The sequence below is a fragment of the Eretmochelys imbricata genome, chromosome 1 (assembly GCF_965152235.1).
Source record: "Eretmochelys imbricata isolate rEreImb1 chromosome 1, rEreImb1.hap1, whole genome shotgun sequence".
Classification (NCBI taxonomy): Eukaryota; Metazoa; Chordata; order Testudines; family Cheloniidae; genus Eretmochelys; species Eretmochelys imbricata.
This window is the reverse complement of record NC_135572.1, coordinates 34,854,508-34,867,573: the sequence shown is the minus strand read 5'-3', so window position 1 is coordinate 34,867,573 and position 13,066 is coordinate 34,854,508. Positions and strand designations below refer to the sequence as shown.

Genomic DNA, 13,066 nt, shown 5'->3' with positions numbered 1-13,066 from the left:
GGCTCTCTTTATTGTAATGTCTCATAGTCAATTTCAAAAACAGGTTAATTTTTAATACTGCACTAAACATTTATGTGTGTCTATTTCTTTATTTTTGTTCAGTTTTTAGGATTAAATTTATTTCCAATATTATCATCATTTAATGTTTTTAAATTGTTCAAGAAACACACTGTAGCTTTAATAAAGACAAAGGGTTATAGCAGAAAGCTTATTAGCCTGATAATCAAATGACAACATAATGGTCTGGAAATACTCTACCATTAACGCATAGAAATCAGTACAGATAGTGGTTATGGTTTATTATCTCATACCTGCTTGAGGATAACTGCTTGCTTGCAGAATTTTTGTGCAGTGTTTGCAACTTGCTGTATTTTAGCAGGAATAACAAAGCCAAGTGCAGATAATTGACGTACTTCTCTTAGGAGAGTCACCAAACGATCTGAATAATGTATTTTTAATTCTCCATCACAATGATCCAACTCCATAATAGGACTACTAGCTTGCATGCTAAACCAAAATTAACATTAAAAATTACCAAGTATTATTTGTCCAGGATCCTTTCCAAAATGCTGGATAACATTTACTTTTTTCTGACTATTTTTTATTTTGAAGTTGTTCACTCTATGATTCTTGATGTTAATCCAGTCACCTCTATTACTATCCAAAACCTCTGAAGACTAGCAACAAGGGCAACACATAACAGAACTTCATTTTAACATTTGTTTTTACTCAGAAGATTGTCAGGCATGTTATAATACACATTGTTTCTTTAGTTTCCATCCAGGGCTACTCTGAGCACTCTTTGGATTCACAACCATGCAAGGGGACTTCCAGTCTGAATGTGACAGGGCTCACGTGACACTCAGCCATGTGAGATGGAGGAAGAGAGAAATTCCAGGGCAGAGCCAGCCTGAGGATCAGAGACTCAGACCACCAGCAGCAGATACAGAAACATTTGCATCAGACACAGCAATACTGGTGGGGGAAGAAAAGATGAGCCACAAATCCCCTATACCAAGAACTATGCAGAGAGGACTCTCCACCTCTGGGGACACCAGAGTTCCTCAGTCATTTTTGCTCATGGAATGGAGAGGGCCTTAAAGTCTATTACTCTATGAGAACCAGCCCAAGGGCCAGAGACTCAAGCTAGCAGAAGCATTTGCAGCATATTGTCAGATACTAATACTGGCATCAGACTATCTTCAGTTTTTGCACTTGACAATCTCACTCCTGTGCTAACTGGCTGTTTGTATCGACCCTCTCCCAGCGCTCCTCAGTCATTTCTCTTCAGCTTTATTCCTTCTGCCCTCCATGCTCCCCTTCCTCCTTTTCTCACCCTCTTTCCTCTGCCTCATTACCCTTGCCTCCCTCTCTTCAATGCCTCCTCTCTCTTGTTTTCAATTTAGCTAATCCTCTCTCAACAAACCCATTTTAAAAAAAGCCTAACAAAAAGCAAAACCTTGTCAGGCATCACACTATTCATCTGGCTTGTTTGTTGTAACTCTTCACTGTTGCCAACTCTCAGGTGAATACCGGTATGTAAGAATCTCATCTTTCATTTTTTTAAAATTAAGTTGGTAGCCCTCATGTCTGCAGAGGAAAGATTGGAAGAATAACCCAAGTGTGTCTTAAGGCTTCAAAAAAACAGAAGGTAAATAAAAAGAACTGGCTACTCCCACATTTTTTTTAAATCTCATGATTTTAAAGATAATCTCATGAATGAGTATTTTAATGGCTTTCATCAATTCATCTTCTGTCTGCCTTGTCTATCTAGATTGTGAGCTCTAAGGGACACTGACTACCTGTTATCCTATATTTGTCTAGCAGTTAGCACAATGGGACTCCAATCTCATTCAGTCTCTAAGAACTACTGTAACACAAATAACAAGTAAAAATAATAATAAAAATATTCCCAAACATATTTCATTTTGCTTTACCAACCAAGTCTGATACAATCCACAACATTGAAGTGGCTATGAACTGCCTTATTTTATTTCTCTTATTTATTCTCTCTTCTACACCAGAGCATCACTGTACAGGTCTTCATCAGCTCTTTTTAGATTACACTGTAATACAGATTTTGGGAATAGTTCTTACTGCGTACAATATTTTATACTTACCAAAGTCCTGACCGGGGATTCGACAAACCTGACTGAATGTCCCTGGACCAACCATCAAATTGTTCTTGTTCGTAAACCTTAAACTGTTCTAAAAGATCATCTGCATTTTGACGGAATGTTTGAAATCCAGACAAGTCAGAAAGAAGAGCCTCTGCAATCTTGATGGCGTCATCCACCTTAAACACAATCCCATTTGTCAAAGATGAAAGGGGCATAACTTTTGGATTGTATTTTTATTTTAGACACATGACAATAAGTACAAAGATCATTATTTGCAAAACACAAAACATCTAAAGGCAAATTGTTATAAGTGGAGCTCTCCAAGAAAGGGATCTTTTGGTAAAGCACGTGATTTTCAAGGAACATTTGTGTTCCCTCTTTAAGAGCCAGATATTGAAAGTCACAGTCCCTAATCACAGGGTCCTTTTCACCCTTTACACTAGTTCTTTTTGAATCTAACATGAACATACTGTAGTCACTTACTTTAGTATAACCTCCAAACACTGACCATTAAAAACCAAACATTAAAAGATATCAACACTACATAGAAAACTTCCATTTACAAATTTTAAAAAAGAATACAGCTGCAGTTACCTAAAGACCTCAATGAACACTCAAAATCTTAAGGAACAGGATTTTGTCAAAATCAAGGGAACCTGCCAGTAGGCTTTGAAATTTGCACTACAGGCCCAAGCACAGAGTACAGTGAAGAGGTGCAGATGGTGGACTGTAAGGAAGGTTAGTACAAGCACTTTAATATTGGTGTAACATGGTGATCTTACCCCTATTTGATTATCAGATCCAGCTAGGAAGGGGTGGGTGATTCCTATAAAGAACTGAGATGGCTTAGTTGGAGGGGAGCTTCAGGAAGAAATTTGGTTCCTGGGGCTGGTCCTAGAACAGGCAGAATGAGACATAAGGGGAAAGGCCTTTGGGCCCCTGCAGCTTGTTTTGGTCATGAAAATAAATGAAGGTAACTTACTTGTAACAGAGTTCTTCAAGTTAACTCTGCATATTTACTCTCTGGGGACCTACACCAACCCTTGCAGCAGGACAGTGGAAATTAGTAGCAGTGACCAATAAGTGACCATGCTTCCCCACCCTCCTGCCTAGTGCTCAAGTGTGTTTTGAGCATATGAGTATAAAGGGGGTGTGGCACCGTTACCACCTCGGTTTCTTCCACCGTTAAAGCGGAAAACTACTGATATTTTAATACGGACTCTGGAGGAATGGAGAAGGTAGAGGGGGTATGAATATGCAGAGTCCATCTCAAAGAACTCTGGTTACAAACAGGTAACCTTCATTTCTTCTTTGAGTATTCTCTACATATTCCCACTTTTGGGGTAGTTTGACAAGCAGTGCAGTAAACTGGATGGAAAGGTGCAGAGTTCTAATTAAACAAGGATTGGAGTAACACTCTATCAAACTGGGCATCCAACTTGGATGCCATATCCAAAGTGCAAGGCTTCACAAAAGTGAATAGTAATCTACGTAGCAGCTTTGCATATCTCAAGGGAATGTGTTTATAAAAGCTGTAGCTATAGCTACTGCCCTAGTAGAATGAACTCTAAGCGGAGTAGGAATGGGAAGAGAAGCTCCTCCGTCTATAACACTCTTCAATGTACTGTCTAACCCACCTAGACAGAAACTGAGATGAAATGTCTTTCCCTTTGATTTACCAGCATATGAAACAAATAACTTAGAAGAAGACTTAAAACTCTTTATCTGAATAGTATGATAGTACTGTCTTCACATCCAACAATTGTATCCTGGGCTCCCTTTTAGATGAATGAGGCTTTGGAAAGAACACCAGTATATTAATAGTTTCATTTACATGAATCTCAGAAACAATTTTAAGAAAAAATTTAGGGTGTGGTCTAAGAAACACTGTGATACACTGTACCTCACAATGACACCCTGTAACCCACATATTCATTATTCATATATGGTTGTGATATTTCATACAACGCATGCCATGTAAGGTATCATATGAGAGGTCATGATCTGTTGAAACTGGTTATTCTGTCTCAGTATGCATATCATTAGTGTGTATAGAGTTACGAGATTGTGCTGAATGGTTGTCACTGAAATATGCTGTAAGTTTGCTAGTGGCATGCAAAAGATCTCAGCCCAGGTGGGGTGTTGACCATACATTAATCAACTGTGTGACTCAACTATGCAAGCACCACACAAAGGGAACTGATTTTTCACTGTGACTCAGCAACGCCCACCAGGACATGCTTAGGCTAGTGTCTGCCAGGCACATGGGCCAAGGGTATAAAATAAAGGACAGTTGAAGCAGGCAGGGGCCTTTCTCCTCTAACCACCTACACTGGAAACAACCGGGATGCCAAGAAGACTAAGATCATCTGAGGAATCTTGTCCAGACTTCAGCAGGGAAGTCTGTGCATTAAGGACTGTAACATCCAGTGGGGTGAGAACAGTGCCTGACTCAAATCCTGTTTAGTTTATAGAATATAGATTGGATGCATATTTTTATTTTCTTTGGTGACCATCTCTGTTCTTTTATGCATATCACTTATAACCACATAAAATCTATCTTTCTGTAGTAAATAAACCTGTTCTATATTTTACCTAAAACAGTATATCTTGCTTGAAGTGCTTGGGAAACCTGAGCTCAGGAACAAAAGCTGGTGCATGTCTTCTCCACATTGACAGGGGGGCGGACTGGGTTACAAACTTACAATTCTCAGACTTCTCAAAGTAGGACAGTAGTACGGCTCTGGAGTCCTAAGCTGGGGAGCTGGGGGAAATTGGCTGGAGCCTCTCTGTTGCTGCTTCATGAGAAGCACTCAAATAACTCGGCTGGGTGTGACCCTGCCTGTGGATGTCTGTGTAAGTGCAGTACCTGGAGAGGTTTGTAGCTTGTTACATCACAGTGCGAAAGGGAGGCCAGGTTGGTAAGCCAGAGGTCTCAGCGGTATCCCAGTTACAAGTTGCACCACGGGGAACCCGTCCCAAACATCTTGTCCTTACAAAAAGTACTAAAAGGGTGATCTATCACCAATGCATGTAGTTCACTAATTCTTCTGGCTGAAGTAACTGCTATTATAAAGGCCATCTTCACAAATAAATGGAACAAAGAGCAGCTCACTATAGGTTCAAATGGTTGTGACAAGTTGAATCAAAACTAAATTCCGGTTCCATGGAGGGACAGGGTCTCACACAGGGGGACACAGGTTCAATATCCTTTCAAAAAGTTCTTAACCAGCATATACGAAAAAACAGATTTGACAATTATGTGATAATGGTATGCTGCTATTGCTGCTAAATGAACCCTTAATGGAGGGCAGAGATAACCCATTTATTTTTAAGTGTAACAGATATTCCAGAATAAGTTGCACTGGAGCTGGAACTGGGTCAGCACCTTTTCCAGTTGTCCATAAAACAAATCTTTTCCACTTTAACTCATGTTTTGTAGTAGATGGCTTTCTGGAATTAATTAAAACTCTCAGCATCTCAACCAAGCATGATCTTTCTTACTCTGTCAAAGGCCTATCACCCATGCTGTCAAACGTAACAACCAGAAATCTGGATGTGATACACAGGATTTTGAGCTGCTCTCTTTTGTTTCCAAGCACAGTACTGAAAACACTGCTTTGCCACTATTAACTGAAAAAAGGGGAAAAACCTACATGAAGTTAATTAAATTGCTAAGAAATAAGGCGGCAGCAGTAGGCAATAATATTAAGATCCATAAGATAACAAGTATATATTAAAGAAATAATGTGATAATAATGTAAGAATCAATCCTGAAGCACTTACATGAGAGGAAAGTGATCAGGAACAGTCAGCATGGATTCACCAAGGGAAGGTCATGCCTGACTAATCTAATCGCCTTCTATGATGAGATTACTGGTTCTGTGGATGAAGGGAAAGCAGTGGATGTATTGTATCTTGACTTTAGCAAAGCTTTTGACACGGTCTCCCACAGTATTCTTGTCAGCAAGTTAAAGAAGTACGGGCTGGATGAATGCACTATAAGGTGGGTAGAAAGCTGGCTAGATTGTCGGGCTCAACAGGTAGTGATCAATGGCTCCATGTCTAGTTGGCAGCCGGTGTCAAGTGGAGTGCCCCAGGGGTTGGTCCTGGGGCCAGTTTTGTTCAATATCTTCATAAATGATCTGGAGGATGGTGTGGATTGCACTCTCAGCAAATTTGCGGATGATACTAAACTGGGAGGAGTGGTAGATACGCTGGAGGGCAGGGATAGGATACAGAGGGCCCTAGACAAATTGGAGGATTGGGCCAAAAGAAATCTGATGAGGTTCAATAAGGATAAGTGCAGGGTCCTGCACTTAGGATGGAAGAACCCAATGCACAGCTACAGACTAGGGACCGAATGGCTAGGCAGCAGTTCTGCGGAAAAGGACCTAGGGGTGACAGTGGACGAGAACCTGGATATGAGTCAGCAGTGTGCCCTTGTTGCCAAGAAGGCCAATGGCATTTTGGGATGTATAAGTAGGGGCATAGCGAGCAGATCGAGGGACGTGATCGTTCCCCTCTATTCGACATTGGTGAGGCCTCATCTGGAGTACTGTGTCCAGTTTTGGGCCCCACAGTACAAGAAGGATATGGATAAATTGGAGAGAGTCCAGCAAAGGGCAACAAAAATGATTAGGGATCTAGAACACATGACTTATGAGGAGAGGCTGAGGGAACTGGGATTGTTTAGTCTGCAGAAGAGAAGAATGAGGGGGGATTTGATAGCTGCTTTCAACTACCTGAGAGGTAGTTCCAGAGAGGATGGTTCTAGACTATTCTCAGTGGTGGAAGAGGACAAAGAGTAATGGTCTCAAGTTGCAGTGGGGGACGTTTAGGTTGGATATTAGGAAAAACTTTTTCACTAGGAGGGTGGTGAAACACTGGAATGCGTTGCCTAGGGAGGTGGTGGAATCTCCTTCCTTAGAAGTTTTTAAGGTCAGGCTTGACAAAGCCTTGGCTGGGATGATTTAATTGGGGATGGTTCCTGCTTTTGAGCAGGGGGTTGGACTAGATGACCTCCTGAGGTCCCTTCCAACCCTGATATTCTATGATTCTATGATGATTTATAGTTTAAAAGGCTGGTAATTTAAGGGTGTCATCAATGTTGGCACAAAGCCAAGGACAGGGAGATGGCAGTTCTAAGCTGTTTAACCCAGTGGTTCTCAACCCATGGCCCAATCAGCACACAGCTGTGGCCCACGTGACATCCTCAGGGCCATACAAGTAGTACTGGATACAGCCCACATATATAGGTTGAGAACCACTGGTTTAACCTATGGCTGGTGTGTTGCTGGGCAAATATGGACTGAGATTAGGTAAGGGTCATTCCAAAACTGCAGAGAGGGGTCAGTCAGACATACTCAGTCCAAAAACATGCGAGGGTCACCATAAATTTAGCAGTTATGATTGGTCTATAAATATGGACCAATCGGAGAGGGTCTGAAGGTGATTGGAAAATAGATATTCTAATGATAGGATTGAAAAATAAGCTAATCAGAACAGGCCAAAAACTGTATATACGGCAGAGGGCAGGCAGGCAAAGGTTGGAGCAGGAGAAGGAGAAGATCATAGAAACCTAAAAGAGCAAGGAACAGCAAGGAAGAAGACCCTGAAGGAAGAAGCAACTGCAGGGTGGCAGCAGCAGCGGTGTTGCTTGGTCACAGCAGAAGGACCCTGACAGAACAGAGGGAGACAGAAGCCGGTGGAAAGTGAACATGCCAATCATAGTATAGGATATAGAATAAAAAAAAGAGTTAATTAATGTGTATGCTTGGGATAATAAAGTTGGAGGTCTGTCTTTGTATGTTTGTTACTATGTATAAAATTTAGAATTTATTAAGATTGTTTTCAGTGTCCTGCATATGACTGATCACCATGTGCAGAACATAATCACTGAAGCCATTCCAACTGTATTACATTACAGTGTTGGGCACTTTAACTTGTATACCTGTACTAAGGTATTTATGTTTTAATTCAGGTTTAGATTAATTGTACTAGGAAAGATTGGTTACATTAAATAAAGAAAACACTTGGTTTTGGAAAAGTATTGCCTGGGTGTCAATCCTTTGAGCGGAAGGTTGTATCCATGTCCTCCCAAGGGAGAATAGATATAGTCTGTTCTGAAAGGTTTCCTGAAGAGCATAGGGAGATCTTTGGTAAACCCTGGCAATTTCACTAGGACAGGCCCCCTCCTTTCACCCTGCAGGGACAGAATAATAGGTTAACATTTGGGGTACCCAGAAATAAGCAACAGAAAGGCTACTCTGGGACCCCTGAGTCTGTTCTTGGGGTAACAGATGGAAGACCCTCCCCCATTGCTAGGGTAGCAAATCCATTGATAACAGGAGAATTTTGTGATTCCCCTTGGATAAACAGAGTAACTCAGTGTACCATTATCTCGGCCACACTGGATCAAGGTGCCACAAGTACTCCTTTTTACTGCATCACTGAGAATCACCCTAGCTGAACCTTGTCTTCTTTTCTTTAGGACTCTGGGAATGAGGGGAAATGGGAGGAAATGCATTTATCAAAACCTCTCCACAATCTAGGAGAAATGCATCTGTCAATGAAGTCTGTTTGAGCCTGCTCTTGAGCAGAAATGGGGACATTTTGTATGGAATCTAGTTGCAAATAGGTCTATGTTCGGAAATCCCAAAGACTGAAAATATCCTGAATCCCCAAATCTTTTGGAGTCCATTCTTGCATCTGCGAAGAATCTCTGCTCAGTCAATCTGCAATCACATTATATTGACCCACTACATGTAGGGCAACAGGGTATATATTATGCTGGATACACCAATCCCGAAGTTGTATTGTCTCTTTGCAAAGTTGAGACAATAGAGTTCCTCCTTGCTTGTTCACATAATATACTACTGACAAGTTGTCCGTGGCCCCTTGAATTACCGCATTCGACAACTGTGAGAGAAATACTCTGAGTCGGACTGCCCTCTGTTTTGAATACATTTATGTGCAACAGAGATTCTTTGCCGTTCCAAAGGCCTTGAATGTACAAATTGCAAAGATGCACTCCTCACCTTGTAGGTATTATTAAAAGTGGAGAAGGTGGGTTGAACAAAACTCCCTTGAGGACATTTTGAGGTTCCAGCCACCATCTTAGAGAGAGAAAAACCTTCTTCAGAACAGTGAGTACTTTTTGCATACTTAATGACAGGTTTCAGAGTAACAGCCGTGTTAGTCTGTATTCGCAAAAAGAAAGGGAGTACTAGGTGGCACCTTAGAGACTAACCAATTTATTTGAGCATAAGCTTTCGTGAGCTACATCCAATGAAGTGATGCATCTGATGAAGTGAGCTGTAGCTCACGAAAGCTTATGCTCAAATAAATTGGTTAGTCTCTAAGGTGCCACTAGTACTCCTTTTCTTTTTGCGAATACAGACTAGTGGCACCTTAGAAACTAATCAATTTATTTGAGCATAAGCTTTCATGAGCTACAGCTCACTTCATCAGATGCATCACTTCATTGGATGTAGCTCACGAAAGCTTATGCTCAAATAAATTGGTTAGTTTCTAAGGTGCCACGAGTACTCCTTTTCTTTTTGCATACTGTTCATAATGGATCTGAAATTCCTTAGTAGTTAGTGCTGAAGAGGTCTCATTCTGAGCCTGGCATATGGAGGCACATAGGTCATGGATGCCATTAGCTAAACTACCTGAATGCATCTGATTAAGTGAGCTGTAGCTCATGAAAGCTTATGCTCAAATAAATTTGTTAGTCTCTAAGGTGCCACAAGTACTCCTTTTCTTTTTGCGAATAACATGGCTGCTACTCTCATACCTTTTGACAGGGATATTGAAGCTTATGGTAGTTTTTAATTTTTAAAACCTCTTCCTTTTATGGAGTTGAGAATCACACCAATGAATGGAATCTTCTGTGACAGTGTGAGAAGAGACTCTTTTTCGTTCATGAGAAGACCAGAGGTTACAAATAAAGAATGAATGACCAAAATGGCTTTCTGTAATTCTTCTTTTGAGAAAGCCTTCAGAAGCCAATTGTTGCAGTACAGAAATACAAATATTTCCTGTCTTCTCAGATATGCAGCTACCAGAGCCATGCATTTGGTAAAGACATTGGGTGTGGCTGAAAGGCCACACAGTAGGACTCTGTACTGGAAATGGACTCTGTACTGAACCAATAGAAAAACAGGGATATTTTCAATATGAGGTTCTTTCTGAAAGATGAATCTTTGAGATTGAAATCACCAAAGTAATTCAAAAGTGGACAGGGAGGGAATAATTAATGCTATACTCACCATCCTGAATTGAAACTTCCTGATGAACATGCTTAAAGCTCTGAGGTCTAGAATTGGTCTGAGGCCTCCATTCTTTTTAGGGGATTAGAAAATAGCATGAATAAAATCCCTTGTGCCTGGAATCTAAAGGAATTTTTTCTGCAGCCCCTGCTTGCAGTAGAGCTTGGGCTTCTACCCTTAACAAGTTCTCGTGAGAAGGGTCCCTGAAAAGATAGTGAATAGCAGATGGATCACTTGATCATTGCCTGTTCTCTTCATTCCCTCTGAAGCACCTGGCATTGGCCATTGTCAGAAGACAGGATACTGAGCCAGATGGGTACTGGGATAGATATAATACTTTGTCCTGCCTTGAGTGCAGGGGACTGGACTTGAAGATCTCTCAATGTCCCATCCAGTCCTACTATTCTTTGATTCCATGCTTTTAGGGACCTTTGACCTGACTCAGTATGGCTGTTCTTATGTAAGGAAAGTGAGAGGAGTTGCATGGAGGAAGGAATATTAATTGGATGGTATAGAATGCTTTTATTTTATTTAAAACCCATCTGTCTGAGGTGATATTTGACCATGCACTGTACAAATAAGAGAGAGAGTTTCTGAAAACATGGGTAGTATTTATTGAAATTGGTTTGAAGCTCTCATTCATCACATCAAACCTGCAGGCTGATGAGAGGCAAGAAAGATGTAATCAAGGAGTTCTTCATCCTTGTCCTGAGCTTGTGGGATTTTTTTCCTCTCCTGCATTTTAGAGGATGTCTGTTTTCAGTGTTAATAATAAGGCTGCCTCTCATAGGTTTAAGAAGAAGAAGGGAACGAAGATAGAACGTATTGTCTAGGATATCTGAAGATAGATACAGATGTCTTTCTACAATAAAGAGGTAATAACCCCCAAGATCTCACAGGTGAGTTTATTTCCTTCATTCTCTCCAGCACTGTATCAGTTTTTGCACTAAAAATAATCCATCTCCTTCAAAAGGTAAATCCTCATTTTTGTCTTTCTTTCCATAGGCAAATATGAGGATTGTAGCTAGGCATGCCTGTGGAGAGTTATCACTAAAACCACAGATCTTGATGCGGTGTCAAAAACATCAAATGACGGCCTAAGGGCATGGTTCACCACATGTTGGCCTTTCATAATGAGAGCTGTTGTTAATCTCCTCTAGTCCTCTGGGAGGTTCTTGGTTAAGACAGATCTTCTCCCACAAGTGAAATTGATATCTGGACATTACTGCTTGATATCGACCACATGCATGTTTAAAGAAAGCGACAAAAAAAATTCTTCTTAGAGAGTCCAACTTTTTTCCTTCTTTGTCATAAGGAGTCAAGTGCTGAAGACCTGACCTGGATTTTTGACCTGATGCTGCTACCACAAGAGAATTGGTTTGAAGGTGCACATGAAAACAGAAAAACCCTTCCTGTGAGACCTGATATAATTTATCTGCCTTTTTTTAAACTGATTGACATGAAGATGGATTTGACCAAAAAGATTTTCTGGTTGCCAGAGACCTTCCAATATAGGCAATGACACCTTACTCTTTGCAATAGAACACAAAATACTGGACATGTGGCTCCTTTCAAAGCTACTGATGTAATATTAAAGTTGATGCCATCCTATCCACTAGCTTATGAAATTGAACGCTGTCCTAAGAAGGAGACATTGCTGTAACTACATCCACATTTTCCATATCTTTTTGTTGAATTCCTGTAGAAAAGATGTTGTCTGATGCTCCTCCTCAAATAATGTCTCCTGTGGTAAGGATTGGGAACATTCTCTAAATGTCGGATTCTTACCCCTCAGATCCACAACGCTCAGATCCATCAGTTCCAGTTAAAGATGTAGTGGCTACGAAGATTCAAGCTTCCTGGAGTGATAGTGGTAAGTAGGATTTGGCCGATACGTCCCAGGCATCCAAGGCAGTATATGCCAATCCTGCCATTCACCCCAATACTGTCTCACATACCTTGTTTGGAACATGGGTGCCATGGAGGGAAATTCTGATCTGAAAATGGTCAGATCATACTCTTGCTTGTTGGATCCAGCTCTATATCTGATTGCAGATCCCATCCCAGATCCAATACTGAAGCAGCAGGTGAAATGACCACTGTGGGGATCTGGGTCATGTAGCATGGTGACAAATCTCTTCTTAAAGTTGGGATCTTAGGTGGTGGAAGAGAGACTGGAAAATCTCCATGCTTGATGTCCCATCTTAGTCTTTTATCATGAGAACCATAAGAAATAGCCAGATCTGTTAGTAGATGTGAGTCCAAGTGAATCTGTACCATGACAGTTAAAGTATGCTGCTGAACTGATGTGTTCAGATCAGATGATCTTTCCTTCAGATCCGTATTTCTAGAATGGATCTACAGATCTACCATCCTTTGGTCTCAGATTCGCATGTGAAAGGTCTGACGTACTACCAGGTATATGTCTTAATTTAGCTTTCCGTTTCCTCTGAAATGGGGCAGCCAGTTCTAATAAGTTATTTGGACCCATAGGATGACTGTCTGAAATGGGTATTAATTTTGGAGTCAGATCCAAAGGCTTAGGAACAGTCAGATCTGCCAATCTGGAACTGCAGCTCAGTGCCAAGATGGAAGCCTTTATTCTTGCAATTTTCTGGGATATAAATTTACTCAGAGCTGATTCAAGCCTCCTATCCTTATTTTCAGATC

The 13,066-nt window shown here is 40.9% G+C and overlaps 1 protein-coding gene across 2 annotated transcripts in view; it reads right to left on the bottom strand.

The window, feature by feature from the left end:
• Window positions 1-13,066, bottom strand: part of DYNC2H1 (dynein cytoplasmic 2 heavy chain 1) — a 397,803-nt gene that overhangs the window by 371,887 nt on the left and 12,850 nt on the right. For both annotated transcript variants that reach the window (XM_077805779.1, XM_077805787.1), the window contains exons 11-12: window positions 2,121-2,296; window positions 312-507 (exon numbers count right to left, since the gene is read on the bottom strand). In XM_077805779.1, the coding sequence (XP_077661905.1) occupies window positions 312-507; window positions 2,121-2,296 (372 nt within the window). The remainder of the gene's footprint in view (window positions 1-311; window positions 508-2,120; window positions 2,297-13,066) is intronic.